The sequence below is a fragment of the Balaenoptera ricei genome, chromosome 2 (genome assembly GCF_028023285.1).
Source record: "Balaenoptera ricei isolate mBalRic1 chromosome 2, mBalRic1.hap2, whole genome shotgun sequence".
Lineage (NCBI taxonomy): Eukaryota > Metazoa > Chordata > Mammalia > Artiodactyla > Balaenopteridae > Balaenoptera > Balaenoptera ricei.
Window position 1 is genome coordinate 100,581,018 of NC_082640.1, and position 27,364 is coordinate 100,608,381.

Sequence of the window (27,364 nt, forward strand, 5' to 3'; positions counted from 1 at the left end):
ATTTGTATTTATCATTTTTCCTTTTTAATCACTTTCAAATTATTGTGTTTTCTGATGACTTATTTATTTGCCAGGTGTCAGTCATAACATTTTATTTACTTTCTGGAATCTTGAGATAGTTGTGAGAATCTATAAATGTTCTTATCATATGTTGGGTGTTGATTATTCATATCCTGTACTGTGCTTTGTATTTTTGGTATGTAAAGAAGAGATGATCTTTCAAATTCAAGAGAATTTTATTCAAAAGAGAATAAAATTCATTTGCACAAATTTCCTACTCTTGCAATTGTCTGAGATATTGATGTATAGTGGCAGTGCAGCTGGCTGAGTTGGGGACTGGGACTTGTTATAAGACTTTCCAGCCTGACTCTTCTGCTTTTTTGCTACATTACCAAAACTTCTTTTCAGGACTTTGGCTTTCACTTATTTATTTATTTTTTAATCAGTCATCAATTTTATACACATCATTGTATACATGTCAATCCCAATCTCCCAATTCAGCACACCACCATCCCCACCCCACCGCGGTTTTCCCCCCTTGGTGTCCATACGTTTGTTCTCTACATCTGTGTCTCAACTTCTGCCCCACAAACCGGTTCATCTGTACCATTTTTCTAGGTTCCACATAGATGCGTTAATATACGATATTTGTTTTTCTCTTTCTGACTTACTTCTCTCTGTATGACAGTCTCTAGATCCATCCACGTCTCAACAAATGACCCAATTTCGTTCCTTTTTATGGCTGAGTAATATTCCATTGTATATATGTACCACATCTTCTTTATCCATTCATCTGTCGATGGGCGTTTAGGTTGCTTCCATGACCTGGCTATTGTAAATAGTGCTGCAATGAACATTGGGGTGCATGTGTCTTTTTGAATTGCGGTTTTCTCAGGGTATATGCCCAGTAGTGGGATTGCTGGGTCATATGGTAATTCTATTTTTAGTTGTTTTTTTTTTTTTTTTTTTTTAGTTTTTTAAGGAACCTCCATATTGTTCTCCATAGTGGCTGTATCAATTTACATTCCCACCAACAGTGCAAGAGGGTTCCCTTTTCTCCACACCCTCTGCAGCATTTGTTGTTTGTAGATTTTCTGATGATGCCCATTCTAACTGGTGTGAGGTGATACCTCATTGTAGTTTTGTTTTTTTTTTTTTTTTAATTTATTTTATTTATTTATGGCTGGTTGGGTCTTCGTTGCTGTGCACAGGCTTTCCCTAGTTGTGGCGAATGGGGGCCACTCTTCGATGCAGTGCACGGGCCTCTCACTGCGGCGGCCTCTCCTGCTGTGGAGCACAGGCTCCAGGCACACGGGCTTCAGTAGTTGTGGCACGCAGGCTCAGTAGTTGTGGCGCACGGGCCCAGCTGCTCTGCGGCATGTGGGGTCCTCCCAGACCAGGGCCCGAACCCATGTCCCCTGTATTGGCAGGCGGACTCCTAACCACTGTGCCACCAGGGAAGTCCTCATTGTAGTTTTGATTTGCATTTCTCTAATAATTAGTGACGTTGAACATCTTTTCATGTGCTTCTTGGCCATCTGTATGTCTTCTTTGGAGAAATGTCTATTTAGGTCTTCTGACCATTTTTGGTTTGGGTTGTTTGTTTCTTTAATATTGAGCTGCATGAGCTGTTTATATATTTTAGAGATTAATCCTTTGTCCGTTGATTTGTTTGCAAATATTCTCTGCCATTCTGAGGGTTGTCTTTTCGTCTTGTTTATGGTTTCCTTTGCTGTGCAAAAGCTTTGAAGTTTCATTAGGTCCCATTTGTTTATTTTTGTTTTTATTTCCATTACTCTAGGAGGTGGATCAAAAAAGATCTTGCTGTGATTTATGTCAAAGAGTGTTCTTCCTATGTTTTCCTCTAAGAGTTTTATAGTGTCCGGTCTTACATTTAGGTCTCGAATCCATTTTGAGTTTATTTTTGTGTTTGGTGTTAGGGAGTGTTCTAATTTCATTCTTTTCCATGTAGCTGTCCAGTTTTCCCAGCACCACTTATTGAAGAGACTGTCTTTTCTCCATTGTATATATTTGCCTCCTGTGTCATAGATTAGTTGACCATAGGTGCGTGGGTTTATCTCTGGGCTTTCTATCTTATTCCATTGATCTATGTTTCTGTTTTTGTGCCAGTACCACATTGTCTTGATTACTGTAGCTTTGTAGTATAGTCTGAAGTCAGGGAGTCTGATTCCTCCAGCTCCGTTTTTTTCCCTCAGGACTGCTTTGGCTATTCGGGGTCTTTTGTGTCTCCATACAAATTTTAAGATGATTTGTTCTAGCTCCGTAAAAAATGCCATTGGTAATTTGATAGGGATTGCATTGAATCTGTAGATTGCTTTGGGTAATATAGTCATTTTCGCAATATTAATTCTTCCAATCCAAGAACATGGTATATGTCTCCATCTGTTGGTATCATCTTTAATTTCTTTCATCAATGTCTTATAGTTTTCTGCATACAGGTCTTTTGTCTCCCTAGGTAGGTTTATTCCTAGGTATTTTATTCTTTTTGTTGCAACGGTAAATGGGAGTGTTTCCACAATTTCTCTTTCAGGCTTTTCATCATTAGTGTATAGGAATGCAAGAGATTTCTGTGCATTAATTTTGTATCCTGCAACTTTACTGAATTCATTGATTAGCTCTAGTAGTTTTCTGGTGGCATTTTTAGGTTTCTCTATGTATAGTATCATGTCATCTGCAAACAGTGACAGTTTTACTTCTTCTTTTCCAATTTGTATTCCTTTTATTTTTTTTTCTTCTCTGATTGCCATGACTAGGACTTCCAAAACTATGTTGTATAATAGTGGTGAGAGTGGACACCCTTGTCTCGTTCCTGATCTTAGAGAAAATGCTTTCAGTTTTTCACTGTTGACAATGATGTTTGCTGTGGGTTTGTCGTATATGGCCTTTATTATGTTGAGGTAGGTTCCCTCTGTGCCCACTTTCTGGAGAGTTATCATAAATGGGTGTTGAATTCTGTCAAAAGCTTTTTCTGCATCTATTGAGATGATCATATGGTTTTTATTCTTTAGTTTGTTAATATGGTGTATCACATTGATTGATTTGCATATATTGAAGAATCCTTGCATCCCTGGGATAAATCCCACTTGATCGTGGTGTATGATCCTTTTAATGTGTTGTTGGATTCTGTTTGCTAGTGTATTGTTGAGGATTTTTGCATCTATATTCATCAGTGATATTGGTCTGTAATTTTCTTTTTTTGTAGAATTTTGTCTGGTTTTGGTATCAGGGTGATGGTGGCCTCATAGAATGAGTTTGGGAGTGTTCCTTCCTCTGCAATTTTTTGGAAGAGTTTGAGAAGGATGGGTGTTAGCTCTTCTCTAAATGTTTGATAGAATTCACCTGTGAAGCCATCTGGTCCTGGACTTTTGTTTGTTGGAAGAGTTTTAATCACAGTTTCAATTTCATTACTTGTGATTGGTCTGTTCATATTTTCTGTTTCTTCCTGGTTCAGTCTTGGAAGGTTATACCTTTCTAAGAATTTGTCCATTTCTTCCAGGTTGTCCATTTTATTGGCATAGAGTTGCTTATAGTAGTCTCTTAGGATGCTTTGTATTTCTGTGGTGTCTGTTGTAACTTCTCCTTTTTCATTTCTAATTTTATTGATTTGAGTCCTCTCCCTCTTTTTCTTGATGAGTCTGGCTAATGGCTTATCAATTTTGTTTATTTTCTCAAAGAAGCAGCTTTTAGTTTTATTGATCTTTGCTATTGTTTTCTTTGTTTCTATTTCATTTATTTCCACTCTGATCTTTATGATATCTTTCCTTCTGCTAACTTTGGGTTTTGTTTGTTCTTCTTTCTCTAGTTCCTTTAGGTGTAAGGTTAGATTATTTACTTGAGATTTTTCTTGTTTCTTTAGGTAGGCTTATATAGCTATAAACTTCCCTCTTAGAACTGCTTTTGCTGCATCTCATAGGTTTCGGATCGTCGTGTGTTCAGTGTCATTTGTCTCTAGGTATTTTTTGATTTCCTCTTTGATTTCTTCAGTGATCTCTTGGTTATTTAGTAACGTATTGTTTAGCCTCCATGTGTTTGTGCTTTTCACGTTTTTTTCCCTGTAATTCATTTCTAAGCTCATAACGTTGTAGTCAGTAAAGATGCTTGATATGATTTCAATTTTCTTAAATTTACTGAGGCTTGATTTGTGACCCAAGTTGTGATCTATCCTGGAGAATGTTCTGTGCGCACTTGAGAAGAACGTGTAATCTGCTGTTTTTGGATGGAATGTCCTATAAATATCAATCAAATCTATCTGGTCTATTGTGTCATTTAAAGCTTCTGTTTCCTTATTTATTTTCATTTCGGATGATCTGTCCATTGGTGTAAGTGAGGTGTTAAAGTCCCCCACTATTATTGTGTTACTGTCGATTTCCTCTTTTATAGCTGTTAGCAGTTGCCTTATGTATTGAGGTGCTCCTATGTTAGGTGCATATATATTTATAATTGTTATATCTTCTTCTTGGATTGATCCTTTGATCATTATGTAGTGTCCTTCCTTGTCTCTTGTAACATTCTTTATTTTAAAGTCTATTTTATCTGATATGAGTATAGCTACTCCAGCTTTCTTTTGATTTCCATTTGCATGGAATATCTTTTTCCATCTCTTCACTTTCAGTCTGTATGTGTCCCTAAGTCTGAAGTGGGTCTCTTGTAGATAGCATATATACGGATCTTGTTTTTGTATCCATTCAGCAAGCCTGTGTGTTTTGGTTGGAGCATTTAATCCATTCACGTTTAAGGTAATTATCGATATGTATGTTCCTTTGACCATTTTCTTAATTGTTTTGGGTTTGTTTTTGTAGGTCCTTTTCTTCTCTTGTGTTTCCCACTTAGAGAAGTTCCTTTAGCATTTGTTGTAGAGCTGGTTTGGTGGTGCTGAATTCTCTTACCTTTTGCTTGTCTGTAAAGCTTTTGATTTCTCCATCAAATCTAAATGAGATCCTTGCTGGTAGAGTAATCTTGGTTGTAGGTTCTTCCCTTTCATCACTTTAAGTATATCCTGCCACTCCCTTCTGGCTTGTAGAGTTTCTGCTGAGAAATCAGCTGTTAACCTTATGGGAGTTCCCTTGTATGTTATTTGTCATTTTTCCCTTGCTGCTTTCAATAATTTTTCTTTGTCTTTAATTTTTGCCAATTTGATTACTATGTGTGTCGGCGTGTTTCTCCTTGGGTTTATCCTGTATGGGACTTGCTGCGCTTCCTGGACTTGGGTGGTTATTTCCTTTCCCATGTTAGGGAAGTGTTCGACTATAATCTCTTCAAATATTTTCTCTGGTCCTTTCTCTCTCTCTTCTCCTTCTGGGACCCCTATAATGCGAATGTTGTTGCGTTTAATGTTGTCCCAGAGGTCTCTTAGGGTGTCTTCATTTCTTTTCATTCTTTTTTCTTTAGTCTGTTCAGCAGCAGTGAATTCCACCATTCTGTCTTCCAGGTCACTTATCTGTTCTTCTGCCTCAGTTATTCTGCTATTGATTCCTTCTAATGTAGTTTTCATTTCAGTTATTGTATTGTTCATCTCTGTTTGTTTGTTCTTTAATTCTTCTAGGTCTTTGTTAAACATTTCTTGCATCTTCTCGATCTTTGCCTCCATTCTTATTCCGAGGTCTTGGATCATCTTCACTATCATTATTCTGAATTCTTTTTCTGGAAGGTTGCCTATCTCCACTTCATTTAGTTGTTTTTCTGGGGTTTTATCTTGTTCCTTCATCTGGTATATAGCCCTCTGCCTTCTCATCTTGCCTATGTTTCTGTGAATGTGGTTTTTGTTCCATAGGCTGCAGGTTTGTAGTTTTTCTTGCTTCTGCTGGCTGCCCTCTGGTGTTTGAGGCTATCTAAGAGACTTGATGGGAGGCTCTGGTGGTGGGTAGAGCTGACTGTTGCTGTGGTGGTCAGAGCTCCGTAAAACTTTAATCCACTTGACTGTTGATGGGTGGGGCTGGGTTCCCTCCCTGTTGGTTGTTTTGCCTGAGGCAACCCAACACTGGAGCCTACCTGGGCTCTTTGGTGGGGCTAATGACAGACTCTGGGAGGGCTCACGCCAAGGAGTACTTCCCAGAACTTCTGCTGCCAGTGTCCTTGTCCCCACGGTGAAACAGAGCCACCCCCCACCTCTGCAGGAGACCTTCCAACACTAGCAGGTAGGTCTGGTTCAGTCTCCCCCAGGGTCACTGTTCCTTCCCCTGGGTTCCGATGCGCACACTATTTTGTGTGCGCCCTCCAAGAGTGGGGTCTCTGTTTCCCCCAGTCCTGTCAGAGTCCTGCAATCAATTCCCACTAGGCTTCAAAGTCTGATTCTCTATGAATTCCTCCTCCCGTTGCCAGACCCCCAGGTTGGGAAGCCTGACATGGGGCTCAGTACCGTCACTCCAGTGGGTAGACTTCTGTGGTATAAGTGTTCGCCAGTCTGTGAGTCACCCACCCAGCAGTTATGGGATTTGATTTTACTCTGATTGCGCCCCTCCTACCGTCTCATTGTGGCTTCTCCTTTGTCTTTCGATGTGGGGTATCTTTTTTGGTGAGTTCCATTGTCTTCCTGTCAATGATTGTCCAGCAGCTAGTTGTGATTCTGGTGTTCTTGCAAGAGGGAGTGAGAGCACGTCCTTCTACTCCGCCATCTTGGTTAATCTCCTAGCTAATCCCGAGTTGTGGTGAAGGAAAGCGCAGCGTTTATTGTAGGGCACCAAGCAAGGAATTCAGGAGTGCGAGTGCTCAAAATACCCCAACTCGACTTTCATTTTTAATAAATGGGAGCTCTGCTTTTCTTCTTGGACCAGGTAGTCATGCAAATCCTCTCTTTAGAGGGACAGGATAATAAAGTGTGTTTTCCCTTGTACATGAAGTTTTATAACCTGCTTTTTTTTTTTTTTTACTTGATAATATGTTACAGACATCTTTCTTGATAATGATAGATATACCTATTATTTATGGTGGCATAGAATTTCATTGTATGGGCTGTACCATAATTTACCCAACCAAACTCCTATTACACATTTAGGTTGATTCTGATTTTTACTATTATTGGCAGTGTGCTATAAATGCTGTGTGTTTGTGTAATTTCCCATATGTACAATTATTGGGATTAATTTCTAGATGTAGAATTCACAGGTCAAAGAGACACACAATTTACATTCTTAAATTTTTTTATAAATTATCCTCCAGAAAAGTTTCACCAATTTGTACTCTTAAGTGGAGAAAATGACAACCTACTTTTTCTATCAATTTAACGTTAGTCCTTACTGACAATGTGGATTAGAAATTTTCTTTTTAAAAACATTCTCTTTTGTTTTGCATGCAGAGTTTGGTCTCCTCCCTCTTGAATTGCTAATTTTTTTATGCTCCATTGTTTTTTTTTAAGTCTGCTTGAATTTATAGAGAAAGGCCTGGTTTGTGGTGTTGAAGGAGACTCCATCAACGATTATATGGTCATTACTCACTTCTGCTGTTTGGTGGTCAGTGATTACTCCTTACTCCACTCTTAGCTGCACTGCTCTTCCTTAAAGGGTAGGGATGGATCTGGAAACAAGAAGCATAGGACTAACTTTACCTGCTTCCTCAGGGTAAAATCCATGTTTCCCATCATTCTCACACAGGTACAATTCTAGAGGTGGGGCCAATGCTAAGATAAACAGGAATCTTTTTTTTATTTTGCAGCTGGCAAATAGAGGATTTATTTATTTGCAGCTGGCAAATAGAGGATTCAGGGGCCTTGCTTTCACCTGTGTGTTTAAGAGAATGGTTTTGGAATCAGACAGGCTTAAATTCAAATTTTGTCTGTGCCACTTACTTTCAAATTAGCTTGGACAAGTTATTTATCCGCTCTAAACCTCAGTTTCCTCATCTGTGGAAAGGGGGCTATAACACCTACCTCTCAGGTTGTTAAATGGAATAAATGAGGTAGCATTTATAAAACACCAAGTACAGTATTTAAAATATAGTAGTTGGTCAGCAAAATCGTAGTTACTAGTAGTATCAGTAAATGATGACTAGTAGTAAGTAGAGTAAAGTTTGCAAATAATGAGACTTCATGAAAGTTTTTTGAGCTTTTTGAGAATAAAACATCAGTCTTTGTCTTATGTTTTAAGATATTGCAGCATGGTATTTCTGGATAGGTTAATTTTACTGGGAGTATCCTGGTGTTCTTCATGTTCCTTTCTTTGGTTTTTCCTCAGATGTGGAAGAGCTGACACCAGCATTGGATTTACTTTGCTCAGCAATTAGAGAAAATGATTCTGAAACCCAGAGCAAACACTTTTCAGAACAATTGCTTAATCTTACACTGTCTTTCCTTAACAAACAAATAAAGGAGCTTTTTATTCACAATGAAGGTAAGAACAGCAGCAAAGAAGGGGATAATTAGCCCATTCTTATGTCAGGACAGAGATATAAGTAGTCCTATTGCGTGAGAGAGCATAAGCTGGGGAGTACCATTTGCTTAGGTTGGGTAAAGTCAGTGTGTAACTGAGTGAGTGAATTGGGTTTTAATACTGGGAAATTTGGCAGAAAGAACTAATCATTGTGAAGAGGGTGAAAAGGGTTATATTAAAACATGGACGTACTTGTAAATAGGAGAAAGCTCAGAGATTTTTTGTTTGACATGAAAACGCTGAGTTTGAATTTTCCCATTTTGTAAACTTCTTTATAATTATAATAGCTCATGGTCTATTCTGTCTGCGCGCACGCGCACACACACACACACATTTATGTACGTGAAATTGGCACATTGGTGTTTTCCATAGGGCTAGATGAACATCTACAGAAAGGAGTGAACATTTTGACCAGCTACATTAATGAACTTCGAACCTTCATGATAAAGTTTCCTTGGAAGCTAACAGATGCTATAGATGAATATGATGTAAATGAAAATGTCCCCAGAGTAAAGGAGAGCAATATATGGGAGAAGCTCAGCCTTGAGGTAAATATGAGTAATTATCACTTCTTTTATTTGCCAGATTTAGAGGATCTGAGAACACGATAGAAGAAACAGAATTTAGAATCTGTACACTTGTGATTCAGAATCTTTGGCAAGGGTTTTAGGTTTTATAGATTTTTGGATCTCTGGGCACAACTTCAAATTTATGTCTACAAGTTTCATTTATTTAATTCAGAACACAGATAGGCTCCCTCTTTATGCCAGATCTGCCCATTTGGATCCAGGGACAAACACCCAACCCCAAACTCATTGTGAACTGTCACTCCTTCAATGTCTAGGGCCTGGCACTTTGGACTTATGCATTCTGCCTGACCCTTGAATAAATCAAATTGCTGCTGTTGATTCTATCTTAGGAAAATTTTATTTTATGACATTATTGCTTAGAAGTATATTTGAGTCCTATCTCAGATTCTAGTTAAGATATTTGGTAAATTAAGTTTCCTGTATTTATCAACTTGCCTTTCTTTTTATAGTGTAAGTTAATACAGCCAAACTCTGATGCTTTTTTCTGACTAGGGACTGGAAGAATTCCTCTAACCTCTTGGAGAGTGTTGGCATTGGAAAGACAAAGGCCAGAATAGCTTAACCCAGAGGATCAGAATTGATAGGGTTTGAAAGTTGATACGGTTGAGATGCTGCCAGGTTCACAAGACTGCTCTTCTTGGGGTGGAAGGGTAGGGAAGGACCTGCTGTGACTGCATTTTCTGTCTCTTAATCATTCTCTAGCCAGAAATACTTGATTTTCCTTCCACTCTTTTGGGCGTCTCTCTTCCCGTCTCCTTCGCAGGTTTTATTTCCTGTTTTCCCCTCTTTTAATGTGCTCCATGGCTTCATCTGTGGTCTTCTGCTCGTTTTACTCATAATCATTGATTTCTAATTTGGGGGGAGGTCACAGTCCACTTTGATGAAAGCTGTGGACGCTGTCTCCAAAAACATGCATATGAATGTATGTTCTTTTTAAAACATATATATCTTCCTAAAATATATATATGATTATATCACCCTTGCTTTTAAGATCCTTCAGTGGCTCTGCATAAGTTTCAGGATAAAATCCATCTCACACACACAATGCCCTTTCTGATGGAGCCTTTGCTTTTCTTTCAAGTCTCGCCTGCTACTCTCTTCAGCTTTTTCTCCAGTTATATTAAGTAATTTGGAGTTCTCTGAATGCTTGATACTGTTTCTTGCCTTTATGCCTCTGCATATAATATTCTCTTTTTTGGAACACATGTTCTTTTTTCAATAAACGTATGTAACACATACTTGTCTTTAAAACTTTTACTTCATCAGTCATCTCTACTAGGAAACCTTTTTTTTTTTCATCTGTCTTATTTAGATGTTCCTTTTCTGGACCCTCCTCTCTGGAACCCTGGGATACCTATATCATCACCCTTATCATACAGTACTATAATCAGTGCTTTATTTGCATTTCTTCTACTAGTCTAAAACCTCCTAGAGAGCAGAGTCCATCTTTTGGTCAATTCATGTCCCCTGTGCGAAGCCCCAAATCTAGTAGAAGGTTTTCAGTAAAAGTCCCTTATTGAGGTACTCAGTAAATGTATAAGTCCCATGTTGATAATCATAATAAGGTAATAAAAAGGAACTCAAAAAGCAAATATTTTTCTTCCTTCCATCTTTCCTAGGAAGTTATTGCCAATGCCATTTTAAACAACAAAATACCAGAGGCACAAACTTTCTTCAGGATTAACAGTCATTCTGCTCAAAGACTCGAGGAGTTGATTAGAATAGGCCTAGATTTGGTCTTTGACAATTTGAAAAAGAATAATATAAAGGAAGCCTCTGAGCTTTTGAAGAATATGGTAAGTGGCATAATCTGTTTGATCATAAAGTCTCTAATGTAAGAGAAGTTCTCTTATGTATTTAATATAATTTCTGGTTGATATAAAAATTGACTTGTATTCATAGATGTGTCACGAACTAAGAAATCTGTGTAACTTTTACTAGGAAATTATGACAGTAATACTGGGAAACATTCTTTGGTACTAAGAACTTTCTTGAAGAGATTTTTTGATTGGCATTTCCATCATTTGTTCTCTGTTAGATATGGTACTTTGGTTAGAAGGAGACAGTGTTTCTCATAAAAGGTTTCACACATGTCAGAGCATGCACAGGACCTCATTATTTGTTGGGGGACATTCTTTATTGTTTATGTGACCTCTTATATCTCCATTTGAACTTTCCAGTGGCTTTTACCTTTGCTTTGTGTTCCATGGTTTTACTTCATTTGAGAAGGGAATGTCCTAGAGGTGGGGTTCTTGGACTAAGCTGAGATCTGGGCCTCATCTGCGTGGTTGAGGTCTTGCCCACGGTAACTTTCTGGAAGTTCAGAGGAGTGAAACTATGTAAAGGTTTTTATTTACACAGGCTTTTGTCTTCAAGTGAATCATCATAGCAGATAGCTGTAGTTTTGGTACTATGGTCACCTGACATTACCCTAAATTGTTCTATGTGCTGCCTTTCTTCTGGCAAACAAAGTGCCTTAAGGAGTTTAGGGATAGGCAGTAAATATGCATGATAAATGTAGAAAATGAATGTTTACAAGAGCTGAAAAGTTGTGGAATTCTAACAAGGCATATGTCTATAATAGAGTACTTCTGTATTTAACATATATTTATGTTCAAAATAGCTCCATTACAAAATGTAAGTTTAATTGATTTTCTGTGTTTACTTCAGGGCTTTAACGTAAAAGACCAGTTGCTCAAGATATGTTTCTATACAACTGATAAAAACATACGGGACTTTTTGGTAGGTAAAGGTGAGACTAAGTAGTTTACATTTTCTAGTAAATGTTGGTGAAACTTCAAAACGAATTATTTTAATATTCAACTAATGCCCAGTAAGTAAAAGTATGACAATTCTTTTGTCTTTTTAAATGATCATTTTGCATTTGTGGTAAAGGAAAATTTGTGCAAATACATACATTGCCTCAAAAATTCAAAACACAATTCTTAAATGATATTTAATATCATGACATTTGTTTTGCAAATGTTCTTGATTTTTGTGAGGTCACTGCTTTAATTACTTTTTATTCAAGGTTGAAATTTTAAAAGAAAAAAATTATTTTTCTGAAGAAGAAAAAAGAACTATAGACTTCGTGCATCAAGTTGAGAAGTTTTATTCAGGACATTTCCAAGAAAATATGCAGATCCAGTCTTTTCCCAGGTAGTCTCATTAGCCCCCTTTTTATAACATGGGAAGAATATTGTAGACAAAGCTTAGCTTATAATTGTTAGCATGGACTTCTTATGTGGAACTGAGCTTACATTCCTTATGAAGATAAAACTTTTATCATCTAGAAGGGACTTAGGAATTCCCTGTCATTTCAATATGTGCATAATCAGATATATATTTTTAAAATAATAAATACAAAATTAAGAGTATTGAATTTTGTGTTCCCCAAAAGAGTAGAACTTTCTTGAGCAGAGAAAAAGGAATGATGCTTTTTCCTCCAAAATTAAAAAAATTTCATATCACTCTTTTAGGTATTCGATAAAGGAACAAGATTTTTTCAAGCACAAGTCTGTTTTGGACTCATTCCTGAAATATGATCATAAAGATACAGATAAACTTAACAAGCAAGATCACAGACTTGTGTTAACTTGGGCTCAGTGGTGGAATCAACTAACACAAGAATCCATCCTTCTCCCCAGGATAAGTCCAGAAGGCAAGTGTGAAAGAGCCTAAAATCTGAACATAGTGAATGAGGATTAAATTAGGCATTGGTATTTGAATATTTTGGTGTGTCCTCATTTTAGAATTCCTTTTGGGGAAAAAATATATTCAGTTACTTTAAAATGTAAGTCATTACATTGAGCCCTTTTTCTTATCTTGAGGTTTTTGTAAGGGATTTATAATGTGATAGTGAAAGAGAAAAGTCACGTGGTTCAGTGAATTGAGATTTCAAGGCTAAGAGTTCTCTTCCCAGCCTCAGAGTGACATTCTTTGTTTTTCCAAATAGTCTTTGGTTTCTTCTTATTTAAACTGAGGATCTGTATCATACCAGGGCTCTGGGGAATATGTAACACTGGCAAACAGTGGTAATTCATAGGGTGTCAAATTCGTGTTTATTATTACAGCCAGAGTTTTTATTTATATTAAGGAAAAGAAAAGGGAAAAAGAGGGCTGAAAAGGTAAATGAAACACACAGATAATTCCCAAGTTTCATTTAACCACTGTAGTAATGAGAAGAAACATTTAGCTCTTCCTCCAGCTGATATATCGATTATAAAATGAACACCACCACAAAAGAGGAAAACAGTAAAAGAAGCAGAGGGCCTGAATAATTCATCTGTTATATAAATATTTGTCCAGATCATCATATTTACTCAATTAGTGTTGAGTTTTGTGTCAGTAATCATCATTCATTGCTATTCTAAAATGTATTTTGTTCTTAATGTAGAATACAAATCATATTCTCCCGAAGCCCTCTGGAGATACCTCACAGCTCGCCATGATTGGTTCAGCATTATCTTGTGGATTGGAGAATTTCAGACCCGAAATAGTTATGCCTCACTTCAGCAGAACAAATGGCCCCCTCTGACTGTTGACGTTGTTGATCAGAATACTCGCTGCAACAACTACATGAGGAATGAAATTTTAGATACGCTGGCCAGGTACTGTAAACTGTGGGGATGTGTAAAAGGAAGAACAATAAAATACAGTGGTGCAACTTTTCCTTTGAAATGCCATAAATCCAATGCAACATTGTTTCATAATATTGATATTTTAAAATTGAAAGGGCATTATTGTATATTGAGGTTTTAAAATCACATGCATTTAACATTAGGTAGTGAATAGGCCCTCAAATTCTAGATGAAGGTTCTTCCCAAAACACTGTATATGCTTTGGTGTAGAAATGGTAAGCTATCCATGGGGCTACAAGGACCAAGTGACAAGAGCTGAGATGAGGATACCTTAGTATCCTATAATGTTTCCCACTATTCTCAGTACTATCACTGCACCCGTACGCCATGTATGGCCTTTAACTAAAGAGGGCTGCTCAATTAAGAAAACAGTGAGGGGAAGTATCTCTTGAAGTGATAACTGAAGACTTTAAACTTTTAATTCATTTCTAAAAATAATTGTTAGCTTGAACCATGTGAACTTGCCGTTTGTAGAGGTCAAAAATGGTTGAATATCAGCAATTTCATAGAGCTCAACCTATCTCCCTAAGCTGTCAAAATAATATGAGACTTAACATATTTGTTAATTTTTAAGTTTCTTAAAATTATTTCCCATGTATTCTTTTATATTTATACTTACTGGGGAAGTATAGCTGTACTGTCCTACCCAACTTAAAGATGTGGAGAGGGAGATCTAAAGAAGTTAAGAGCTTTGCCTAACCCAGTTACTTACAGGCTTCAATCATTTTACCCCTGACTTTCTAGTCACTGTTCTTTTCATTGCACTTAAATCCTTTTCTTCTTGTTTGCTAAAAGTAGACTTTTGTATAACTTGTATGCTTATCAAATATTTTGCTTAATACTTGATTGTTTAGAAAGATAATATATGTGTTTTAACATGAATTATGACAATAACGAATTAGTGAGATCTACTATATTAACAGATTAAAGGGAAAAAATCATACCACCCTGATAGATACAGAAAAGCATTTGATAAAATTCAACATCTATTTATAATAAAACCTATTAGCAAACTAAGAATAGCTGCAAACTTCCTTAACTTTAAAGAGGTGTTAAAAAAGAAATCTTCTAGCTAATATTATACTTAATGGTGAAACATCACAAGCATTCTCTTTAGATTTGGAACAAGACAAGCCTGCTATCAATTCTTCCCAAGTTGATCTTTAGATATAGTGCAATCTCAATAAAAATCCCAGCAATGGATTTGACAAGATGATTATAAATATTTATATGTAAATTCAGAGGGTCAAGAACAACCCTGAAAAAGAAGAACCTGCCCTACCAGATATTAAAACTTACTCTAAAGCTATAGCAATTAAGACAGAATAGTGAGCATAGAAACAGACTTTTTTTTTTTTTTTAAATTATTTTTATTTATTTATTTTTGGCTGCATTGGGTCTTCATAGCTGCGCACCGGCTTTCTCTAGTTGTGGTGAGCAGGGGCTACTCTTCGTTGCGGTGTGTGGGCTTCTCATTGCGGTGGCTTCTTTTGTTGCGGAGCACAGGCTCTAGGCGTGCGAGCTTCCGTAGTTGTGGCATGTGGGCTCAGTAGTTGTGGTGCACGGGCTTAGTTGCTCCGTGGCATGTGGGATCTTCCCAGACCAGGGATCGAACCCATGTCCCCTGCATTGGCAGGCGGATTCTTAACCACTGTGCCACCGGGGAAGCCCTGAAACAGACTTACATATGTATGCTCACCTTATTTATGACAGAGGTGCCACTGCAGAACAGTCTTTTTGGAGGAAACAATAGTCTTTTCAACAAATGGGGTTGGGATAACTAGATAGCTATATGGGGGAAATGAAATTGGACTCTCTGCCTTATATCATGCATGAAATCAATTCCAGGTAGATTTTAAAACCTAAATGTAAAATGTAAAAATTATAATGCTTTTAGAAGGTAGGGAAGAATATCTTCATGACCTTGGGAGTAGGGTGTGCTTTCCAAAAGGCCTGATGGGGCAAAGGAAGACAACAGTTACTGAGACCAAGGGAGCTGCCTGGCAGGAGTTGTGTCTCTTAGTGGAGAATGTCAGCCAACCTGCTCTCACCTCACACAGAGAGTGCCAAGGTATCCCCATCCTCCCTTTTTCTCTAATTCTTATCTCCCGATGGGAGTCTCCCATAGGAGACGAAACCAAAACAGAAACCTGAGGGCACAGGAGTCTTCTAGAGCAACCCATACAGGTGAGCCTCCAGGGACACAGAGCAGGAGAGTAGAGCTTGGATCTGGAGGGGAAAGATACCAGCACACATAGACATTTCACAAAAGAGGAAGCACAAATGGCCAATAAACATATGAGGAGATGTTCTTCCTCATTTGTAATCATGGAAATGGAAATTTATTTTACCAAAAATCTAGGAACAATGACCATCAAAGTTAGAGCAGATAAGTAAAATGTAGTATAATCGTACAGTGGAACACTATATAACAATGAAAACTAAAAAACTATAGCCATAGGTATCAACATGGATAAATTACACAATGGTGAGTAGAAGAAACAAGACAACAATATATCTAGGACGTTCCCTTCTTATATAAAGTTTGAAATAGGCAAAACCAAACCTTATATTATTTGGGGTTACACACATGGGTGGTAAAACTATATGGGTGAATAAAAGTAAGGGAATAGTTATCATGAAAGTCAGGATAGTGGTTACCTCTGAGGGCAAAGCACATGTAAAGGGGGAGGAATACACACAGGACTTCTAGGTACAATGTTCTGTAATCTGGGTGGTGGCTATGCAGTGTTTCTCTAAACTCCACGTAATATGTTCTCTATACTCCTTTAATGGTATGTGTGATGTATTTATCAGTAAACTTATAAAAAATATTTAAATGCAAATTTCTGTTCTTTAATTGTTGGTCTATTTAAATTATTCTGCTTTAATTTCTTAATGATTTTGTTTGGATATTTTGGTGAATTCCTCAGTGTGTAAAGCATCTAGCTTCAAGAGTTAACCACTGTTGCCACACTGGGTTGTACAGTTTCAGTAAAAACAAAGTAATGGAGGTAGCTTAGTTTAGGTTTTTGAAATATTTAATATAACTCGAGACTGTCATTACTACCTTAAAAACTGCAGTGGTGCAGAAACCTTTATTGGAAGCTAGCAAAATATGTGTGTCAGAACATATTTATGGGGTAAGAATTGTTAAGTATTAATTTGTAAATACTTACTTTTAACTAGTTGAGACTACTTAACAATGGAAATGATTTGGTCTGCTCTGAATAAAGCAACTTTTTAACTTGCCGTCTTTTATTTAAACCTGCCCAATAGGAATGGAATTTTTATTACATCTGAACTAGAAGACTTTGAACTCTTTCTCAAAAGACTGAACCGTATTGGGGGCGTGATGCAAGATACCCTCCCTGTTCAAAACTATAGGTCCAAAGATGGTTGGGATTTCCATTCTCACTTCATTCTCTATTGTTTGGAACACAGTCTGCAGTATCTTCTTTATGTCTTTCTTGACTATTACAAGTGAGTACTAAGAATTAACTTGTCCTTGAGCAGGCCTTCACGTTCCCTCTTTCCATACTACTTCTGAATGTGACTTTTAGGAAAATATTAAGCATTGTCATGAGGAATACTGATCTATTTGAAGTAGTGCCTCCCACTCTAACATTTGGTACATCTTTTAGTTCAATACTGCATTCAACTAAATGCTTATTATATGTTTTTTGGTGATGTTAATTCTGTAACATCTCTGTTAACCTTTTAAATAACTAGAAATTAGAAAGAAATGCTTTACAAGTTTAAAAGAGGGAGGATTCTAAAGGTTAACTTGGACTTCTTTGACATTTTCATTACCAAGCAAATGTTAAAAACTTTAAATTCATTGCCACTGCAAGGTATCTTAGAAATGCTCTAAAGTTTATAGTTAGATAGACATCAATATATATTGATGTCTAAGGTCAACCTGCACAATCGTATCTGTGGCCAATGTTAATTGCTATTGGGTCAGTAATAATAAAAATAGTAGTAGTCTCTAACATATGAGTGCTTACAGTGTTCTTGACACTAGCCTTAGTACTTTACATGCATTATCTCTTTTAATATTCAGAAAACCCTGTGAGGTGGTTACTTACACCTCCATTTCACAGATGAGGAAACTGAAGCTTTGAAAGAGACTAAGTGCCCTATTTAAGGCGTGCAGCTAGTAATTGGTAAAGCTAGATTTAATTATACTTATGTTTGATTCCAGAACCCACATTCATGTGCTAATGAGAACATTTTTATTTTATTTTGTGTAGTGAAGACTAGGAAGTCAAGCAAAGGGTGTATTTCTTGTTCATATCGTTAAGACTTACTTGAACACAGAAATGTTTTCCTCAAAGCTACTGGCAAGTGGAAGTTTAAAAGCTGTATTTTTAGAGGACCTGTTATGAGCCTTAACTGCTTAGTCCCAGCTTCTCTTGTAGTTATGTAAAGGTTTTCAAAAACCTCTTAAGTTTGAAAAAGCTAAAGAGCTTTTGTTGTTAAAAAACAAAAACAAAAAACAATACAACGTATCTTCAAGTGCAAAGATATCTGGTAATCTTATACAGAGTTGGTAAAATTTCATCATGGTAGGAAATACATTTTAAGTGATATTATCCCTGTCTCTAAAGTTCTCTATTTCCAGATCATAAGGCATATGTAAAACACAACACAAGACTGGGATTATATTGTGTTATATTTACTTTTTAATTACAAAGTTCTTTTTTTTTTAATGCTAGTTATCACCTGAGCAAACATGGTTGTAATTGTCTCTTATCCTCTGTGTTAATCAGATAGTTTTTTTGTTTGTTTGTTTTATATACAGACTTAGTCCTCCAAATTGTCCCTTTTTGGAAAAAAAAGAATTACATGAAGCTCACCCTTGGTTTGAATTTTTAGTTCAGTGTCGACAAGTTTCCAGTAATTTAACAGGTATGGGTGTATTGTATTAAGTAACAAAACTTGCTTTGGATAAATAACTGGTCTGTTGAATGGAATTTAAATTGCGAACTCTTTGAATAAACTGTCTAGCTGTAGACAAATATTTGACCATAATCTAGACTCAAGCTTTATTTAAAAAGCAAAAGACCAAAAATGTTAGCCTCTTGACAGTGAAGAAAACCAGACTCGGAGCAGATAGCATGTGTGGTTATGCTGGTCATCTCTTATCCTACCAGTTCATCACAGGTTCCTGCTGTTTGGTAGACTGACAGCCTGTTTCCATGAGGAGGTGGTCTGTCTTCCAAATGGCTGCCCTGAATCTTTTAGTAAGGAACTCCAATTGGAGTGAAAAGAAATCCATAGTATATGTGGGATTGTTGTGTCTTCTCTAGTGGAGCCAGTGATGGAGAGCCTTGCTCTGGTTATAATCAGGTAGAAAAACCCTATGACCCCTGAGGGCTTAGTGGGTGTTATTCTAGAGGGTCAGGAAAGGGGACAGGCCAAGCCGCAACATAGGCAAGGAATGTCAACAGCCAATCTTTCACTTTTATGTAATGCCCGGTTTCTTTCCTAATGAATAATTTTTTTCATAATGTGGGTTGAGGTTTTTTTGGTTTTGTTTTATTTTTCTGGTGATCATAAAGTAACATGTTTCATTGTTAAAAAATAATAATAATAAAAAAGGAAGCCACAGACAACTATCAAGATAACACCTCAATAGGTAGATAGCCTAAGTGAACAGGAAGATAACTATCCATAGGGAACTCTTGATATATTTTAATATATTTTGTTCTGGTTATTTTCTCTATACTTTTTTTAAACCTAGTCAGTATTGTATTTCATTCATCCAACAAATATTTATTTATCCCCTACCTTGTGACAGTCTGTAAGTGCTAGGGATATAACCAGAAACATCTATGTATTTGTATATTGTATTTTTTCATATAGTAATTATAACATAAGAATTTTCCTATGTTCTTAGAGACAGTGACCATTTTATGTCTACATAATATTTCATTGTATAGAAATAGTCTTATTTAATTTACTATCCTCTCATTTTTTGACATTAAGGCTGTTTTCAATTTTTCCTATTATAAATAATAATCTTGAGTATATTTGAACTTAAAATTTTTGTGCTTGTTTCAGATTATTTCCTTAGTACAGATGGGTTCCTGGATATAAAATTCCTGGGTCTGGGGTTATATGCATTTTGAAGGTTCTTGATATAAGGCTAGATTGCTTTCCAGGAGGGTTATACCATTCTTTTCTGTAAGTCCCAGCTTCTATGCACGCTGACCAGCTCTGTGCTTGAGGATGAATATTTTTAAAAATCATTGCTGATTTGATAGGTGATGTATGGCATCTAATTACTATTTTAATTTGCATTTCTTTATTGCTAATGAATTATATAATTTTATGTGTCAGACATTTATATTTCCTTGTTTGTAAAATGATTATTTCTTTTGTCCATTTATCTGTTACAGTCAGTATTTTGGGCTTTTGTATTGATATGAGCTCTTTGTTGAAGGCATTAATTGTTAGGTTGTCATCTGTTGTTGATTTTTTCCCTTGTTCATTACTACCTTTCAATTTTCTTTGTTTGAATGGAAGTTTTTATTTTTATGTGGACAAATCTTTCTTTTTTTCCCTTTGTGACGTTTTCCCATTGCTCTTAAACTTAGAAAATCCTTCTTACTGTGGATAGAGTTAAAAATTAATTTTCTTTCTCAGAATTATGTAATCCTTAGTTTAGTATTTCTCTCTCTCAAGGAGAAAAATGTACTCTCTTATTTTTCAGATCCCAAACTGATCTTCCAGGCTAGCCTTGCAAATGCTCAGATACTTATTCCCAGCAACCAGGCCAGTGTAAGCAGTATGCTATTGGAAGGACATACTCTCCTGGCCCTTGCTACCACAATGTATGCCCCTGGGGGCGTCAGCCAGGTATGGATAGCACTTCTACCTGTTATGGCAAAATAGGACGGATTTTAAATTTAGCAGAAATATCGGTGGATTTTCTAGATCTCAGTTGATATTAAAATATGACCACTTACAAGTATTTCATTAGATTAAAGAGCATAAAACAAGGGTGAATTTTTAAACTTTATATCATATCCTCTCAAGTTGAAAGGAGACTGCTATAGTCAGCCCTCCATATTCGGGGGTTCTGCATCCACAGATATGGAAGGCTGACTGTACTACAGTATTTATATGAGGGACTTGAACATCCTCGGATTTTGGCATCTTTGGGGATCTTGGAACCAATCCCCTGTGGATACCAAGGGGCGACTGAATGTTGTATAGCGATTTTTTTCCCGTTTATTTGTTCTCTAATACTCCAGGTTTGTTTTCAGGATAGAATCAAGATCTAATTGCTCCTTGGAGTAAGTATACTTTAAACCTGTGACTTGGGAATTATTCTCTGTTATTTGACCTCTTTGAGAGTTAAAAAGGAAATCATAATTTTTAGCTACCCTTAAAAACTCTTTTGAGGAATCCAGTGAAAAGTTGCCCATCTCTGCTTTTTTGAAAGTATAGTGTGGCTGATTAGAGGGAACTTAAGAATGCTGTTAAACATCTAATCTGCAAAAATTTGTTACTGATGCTAGCTTAATTTAATACCACCTCTTTTAGATTGTTTCAGTATACCTTAGCTTCATGGTTATTTATTCTTCTGTTTTTGATCACCTGTCAGAAATCAGTCAGAATAACTTGAGACCTGAGAGGAAAGGACCTAAGAGTCATCTAGTCTAATAGGTTTTTTTCTTGTAAAATATTTACTATTTAATATCTAAAATTTTAAAATATTGTAGTAGCAGAGCCTTTTTTCAAACAGCTTTTCCTTATGCAGTTTGAAAACCACTGATCTAGCTGAACTTTCTAATTCTGTAGATGAGGAAACTGAAGCCTGCCTGATATTAAATATCTAGCCCAAGGTCATACAGCTTGTTTGTCTTAGAACCAGAACTAGACTGTTGGCTACTGACCCCTTGTCCAGTGCTGTTTTCACTACCACCTATTATATCAAGCTAATCTTGTTTCACAGGCTACTTATGAAAAAAGGACTTAGGGCTTCCCTGGTGGCGCAGTGGTTGAGAATCTGCCTGCCAATGCAGGGGACACGGGTTCGAGCCCTGGTCTGGGAAGATCCCACATGCCACGGAGCAACTAGGCCCGTGAGCCACAATTACTGAGCCTGCGCGTCTGGAGCCTGTGCTCCGCAACAAGGGAGGCCGCGATAATGAGAGGCCCGCGCACCGCAATGAAGAGTGGCCCCCACTTGCCGCAACTAGAGAAAGCCCTCGCACAGAAACGAAGACCCAACACAGCCATAAATAAATTAAAAAAAAAAAACAAAAACAAAAAACAACAACTGACTCAGTAGAGTCTTTGTAAATTTAACATAAAAAAAAAAAGAAAAAAGGACTTAAATTTGGAGAAGAGAAAAACATTATTCTATACCATGTTATCTTTTTATTTAGGTTGTTCAGAATGAAGAAAATGAGAACTGTGTGAAGAAAGTAGATCCCCAGCTACTGAAGATGGCATTAACTCCTTACCCCAAGCTTAAAACTGCTCTCTTCCCACAGTACACTGCCCCTAGTGTCCTGCCACCAGATATTACACTCTACCACCTGATTCAGGTACAGTATTTAGGAGTATCAGTCAGCGTTCAGCCAGGAAAACAGGAACCACTGTGGGTCTTCCAAATGGAAGCCATTTAATATAAGGAATTACTTACACAGAATGATAGCAAAATGGAGAAACCAAACGTGTGATGATGAGACAACCCAAAAATTAACAAAGAAGGAAGCAGTCAACACCCCCTAAGGCTGCAAGAAAGTGGTGGTGTCTGAACCCAACAGCTGGAGCCTCTCTGGGAGCTAAACTCACAACCGGGCTACCTACTGGGAGCTGGGACGAGAGGGTAGGGCTGGAACCATGCAAGAGATGCCCTAGAAAACAAAGAAGGGGAAAATATCTTGGTTTCTCCCCTCTTCCCACCTTTAATCTCCCATGTTGTCTCTCATGGCTAAACCTGTCTGGTAGCCAGAGGGCAAGTGAGTTTGGGAAATGCAGTTCTCTGCAATTCAGGGCAGAACATGGGAAAGGTAGAAATGGATCTGAGAGCAGACAGATAGTTGGCCAGCATACTTGTCTGCTACTTTCATTGAAAGCTGCTTCATTCTACCACGGATAATTTCTGTCTCTTCTCAGTGAATAGGGCTGTTTGTTTATTTAAGTCACCTTTAGGACAAAGACCTCTTTAAGAATGTGAGAGATTTCCCTGGTGGTCCAGTGGTTAAGAATCTGCCTTCCAATGCAGGAGATACGGGTTTGATCCCTGGTCAGGGAACTAAGATTCCCACGTGCCGCACGGTCAGCTAAGCCCATGTGACGCAACTACAGAGCCCGTGCGCCTCAAGTAGAGAGAAGCCCACGTGCCACAACTAGAGAGCCCATGTGCCGCAACCAAGACCTGATGCAGCCAAAAACAATAAATTAAAAAAAAAAATGTTAGAGAGCTGTGAACTCTCTACCCAGAAAAGTTGCACATAATTTTGCTTATATTTCAGAGGAATTCACAGATTCCCTGAAACCTATCCAGGGATCCTCAATTAAGGACACCTTCTTTTGCTCATTTCTCATTTCAAAAGGCTTTTGCTTTTTTTCCTGGGTACAAATATTCCTATAGTGTCTTCAGTTCAATCTAAACTCTATAATCCTATAAAGGTACAAAACCTCTCTTACTCTAATGTGAAAACTTTTTAGGGTACAGACTGGTGCTACTTAAAAATGTGGTCCCCAGGCAGGTGCCAGTCCATGAACTGCTTGTTGCTGGTATGTGTCAGCAGAGTTGGGTTTTTTTGTTTTGTTTTGTTTTGTTTTGTTTTGTTTTGTTTTGTTTTTATGTAGCAAGACTTTCTCAAAGAAGGAAGCAGTAAGCTAGATTTATATTTATCACAAGCTTCTTATCTCATTGCAGACCAGCACTTTGAGTAACATTGGTATATAAACTAGATATAAGTAGATTATATAAAAACATAGTTTTACTACCTAAAGTGGATTCAATCAGCCTAAAACATAAGCGGTTTCAGGTTGTTCTTTGTTCTGTTTTCAGGTTGACTGATGCAATTTTTTAGTCCTGTTATTTTAGGCAAAGTATTCCTTCCTTAATAGACCACAAGAGTCTCCCTTAATTTAAAATTAAAGCTGCTTTGGAATTCCATGGCTGTCCAGTGGTTAGGACTTGGCACTTTCACTGCCATGGCCCAGGTTCAATCCCTGGTCTGGGAACTAAGAATAAATAAGTAAATACATACATACATGCATACATAAATACATAAATAAAATTAAAGCTGCTCTTTTCTTAGCCATCCAGATCTTGGCCTAAGAGTTCTGTCATCTCCTATATCCCTCCCACCATCTACTTACTGTCTTTGCTAAACTTTTGGCCTACAGATTTCAAAACAGCCAGCGCTCCTTGCTCTCAAACCTTTTCTGACTGTCCTGATCTTAGTCGGCTGTTTTTTCTTTGCTGTTGTTATTGATGGTTTGGTCATCACATTCCTTTAACCCTTGATCTAGTTGTCTCACTCCTTCCTGACCTGCCTCAGCACACCTTGTTGTATTTACGTGGTAACATTTTCTTGCCTCTTAGTCCTCCTGCCTTTTGATTCCAAAGGACTTCTAAAGCCCATTTTTACATTATAATTGATGCTGGTTCTACCAAAAGAGAGTATATTTTGCAGACACAGTTTGAAGTGTGGAGAGTCTTTAAAAGGAACATAGCCAGTTCTATTTTTATTAAAGTAGAAAAATGTCTCATATGCTCTGTGTTCAAAGAATTTATGTCTAGAAAGATAAAAGTTTTTAATTGCCCTGAAGAAGGGAAGCAGACTGCCTGTGAAGCTCTTTCATATGGTTTTGTTTACTTCGCTTTAGAATCAATTAACTTTTAACTCTGATTTGACTTTTCCCCTTTTTCAGTCATTATTGCCCTTTGATCCTAGCAGATTGTTTGGCTGGCAGTCTGCCAACACACTGACTATAGGAGGTAAGTCATTATGGATTCTTCTTGCTTTAGAAGCATTTCAGCAGTGTTGACAGAAGTTCATTTATGTAAAGCCAACCTAGTTTCCCCCCTGCTTTCTATTTTAAAAATAAAGGCACATTCCACTGGAAAACATTTTCTTTTTTTTTAATTGAAGTATCGTTGATTTATAGTATTGTGTTAGTTTCAGGTGTACAGCACAGTGATTCAGTTGTATATATATTCTTTCTCTGATTCTTTTCCCTTATAGGTTATTACAAAATATTGAATATAGTGCCCTGTGCTATACAGTAGGTCATTGTTGGTTATCCGTTTTATATATAATAGTATGTATATGTTAATCCCAACCTCCTAACTTATCCTTCCCCACCCTTTCCCCTTTGATAACCATGTTTGTCTTCTGTGTCTGTGAGTCTCTTTCTGTTCTGTAAATAAGTTCATTTGTATCATTTATTTAGATTCCACATATAAGCTATATCATATGATATTTGTCTTTGACTTATTTCACTTAGTATGATAATCTCTAGGTCCATCCCTGTTGCTGCAGATGGCATTATTTCTTTTTTATGGCTCAGTATAATTATATATCTATCTATCTATCTATATATATATATCTATCTATCTCACATCTTCTTTATTCATTTATCTGCTGATGGACATCTAGGTTGCTTCTATGTCTTGGCTATTGTAAATAGTGCTGCAGTGAACTTTGGGGTGCTTGTATCTTTTCTGATTATAGTTTTCTCTGGATATATGCCCAGGAGTGGGATTGCTGGATCTTTTTTTTTTTTTCCCACTTATATTTATCCTTTATTCTCATAAATAATATCAAGACACTCTCTATGTTGAATCAGCTATGGAGGATATAAAAAAAAAACACACAAAGCTCTCACTGGATATATGATGCCCTTCCTTAGGTTGGCTTTTACATTCTGAAACATATATAGAAGAGTGTATATAATGTAAATGTATGGTAAAAATAATAAAATGAACAGCAATGTACCCTCCACCCGGCCTTTTTTTTTTTTTTTTTTTAATTTGTGGTATAGTTGATTTACAATGTTGTGTTAGTTTCGGGTGTACAGCAAAGTAAATCTTTTATACATATATCCACTCTTTCTTAGATTCTTTTCCCATATAGGCCATTACAGAGTATTGAGTGGAGTTCCCTGTGCTATACAGTAGGTCCTTCTTAGTTATCTGTTTTATATATAGTAGTGTGTATATGTCAATCCCAATCTTCCAGTTTATCCCTCCCCACCCTCCCCTGCCAATTACCCCCTGGTAACCATAAGTTTGTTTTCTACATCTGTAACTCTGTTTCTGTTTTGTAGATAAGTTCATTTATGCCCTTTTTTTAAGATTCCACATATAAGCAATATCATATGATATTCGTTTTTCTCTGTCTGACTTATTTCACTCAGTATGACAATCTCTGGGTCCATCCATGTTGCTGCAAATGGCATTATTTCATTCTTTTTTATGGCTGAGTAATATTCCATTATATATATATGTACCACATCTTCTTTATCCAATCCTCTGTTGATGGACATTTAGGTTGCTTCCATGTCCTGGCTATTGTAAATAGTGCTGCAGTGACCATTGGGGTGCATGTATCGTTTCGAATTATGGCTTTCTCTGGATATATGCCCAGGAGTGGGATTGCTGGATCATATAGTAGCTCTACTTTTAGTTTTTTAAGGAACCTCCATACTGTTTTCCATAGTGGCTGTACCAATTTACATTCTCCCCAACAGTGTAGAAGGGTTCCTTTTTCTCCACACCCTCTCCAGCATTTATTATTTTTAGACTTTTTATGATGGCCATTCTGACCATAGTAAGGTGATACCTCATGGTAGTTTTGATGGAAAACATTTTCTAGGAAGCTGAATTGAAAACATACTGTGAGTTAAAAGTCATTGTATGAGGTCACTAGTGCTTTACTTGCTGGGGAATGTAATATAGACCTGCTTAAATTTCTCCCTTTCCAAAAATCCTTGTTCACTTGCACTATAGTATTATAAAGGTTAAGAGCATAGGTATTGGCATTAGACAAATCCTGGCTCTACCATGTAATAGCTGTATGACCTTGGGCAACTGATTTAACTTCTCTTCAGTTTTCTATAAAATAAGGTAAGTGACAGTGTCCACCTCACATGTTACATGAGAATGAAAGGAGACAAGGCATCTAAAAAGCTCTTGCAGTTCCTGACACGTGGTAAGCACCAGATGCGCACACACTGCCATCCTCTCTAGACCATAAAACTTCCCCGGATTTTTTTTTGTGCTGTTCTTAAACTCTGCTTTTTCTATTTTCTTTTTACTTATTCATTTTGAATTAGCCTTTAATATCATATTGCCTGTGGTGCCTCTGCCTATATTACTCTAAAGGAGGCTTCAAATTAGTACTTTTCACATAATATATACCCTGTAAATATTTATTGACTTATGTAAAAGTGCATTTTCTAGTGTGTCACTTTTATAAGTTCAAATTTCAATATATTGAATTTACCTAGTGCCTAGTGCAGTGCCGGGCCTATAATAGATATTCAATCGATATTTGTTCAGTGCAGGATAAAGTAGTGCTTATTGCATTTTCAAGTGAAAATACTCATTCTAATCTCAGTGAGGTTACTGGAGAGTAGACAGAATCCCCTGTACTGTTCTAATGGCTCCAACTCCATCAGTTAGCCAGAGTCCTGAGACCCTGGTGGAGATGGAGCTCTCTGCTGGGTACACAGAGGAAGTTGAAGGCATGTTCCCTGCCTGATTTTT

At 37.0% G+C, this 27,364-nt stretch overlaps 1 protein-coding gene across 6 annotated transcripts in view; it reads left to right on the forward strand.

Annotated features, from left to right (window-relative positions):
* The window catches only part of SPG11 (SPG11 vesicle trafficking associated, spatacsin), a 103,753-nt gene that overhangs the window by 21,919 nt on the left and 54,470 nt on the right, over positions 1-27,364 (forward strand). For all 6 annotated transcript variants that reach the window (XM_059913396.1, XM_059913395.1, XM_059913394.1 and 3 more), the window contains exons 9-20: positions 8,187-8,342; positions 8,754-8,929; positions 10,591-10,767; positions 11,642-11,713; positions 12,003-12,130; positions 12,451-12,632; positions 13,368-13,581; positions 16,891-17,094; positions 18,419-18,525; positions 20,333-20,478; positions 22,017-22,178; positions 24,526-24,592. In XM_059913396.1, the coding sequence (XP_059769379.1) occupies positions 8,187-8,342; positions 8,754-8,929; positions 10,591-10,767; positions 11,642-11,713; positions 12,003-12,130; positions 12,451-12,632; positions 13,368-13,581; positions 16,891-17,094; positions 18,419-18,525; positions 20,333-20,478; positions 22,017-22,178; positions 24,526-24,592 (1,791 nt within the window). The remainder of the gene's footprint in view (positions 1-8,186; positions 8,343-8,753; positions 8,930-10,590; positions 10,768-11,641; positions 11,714-12,002; positions 12,131-12,450; positions 12,633-13,367; positions 13,582-16,890; positions 17,095-18,418; positions 18,526-20,332; positions 20,479-22,016; positions 22,179-24,525; positions 24,593-27,364) is intronic.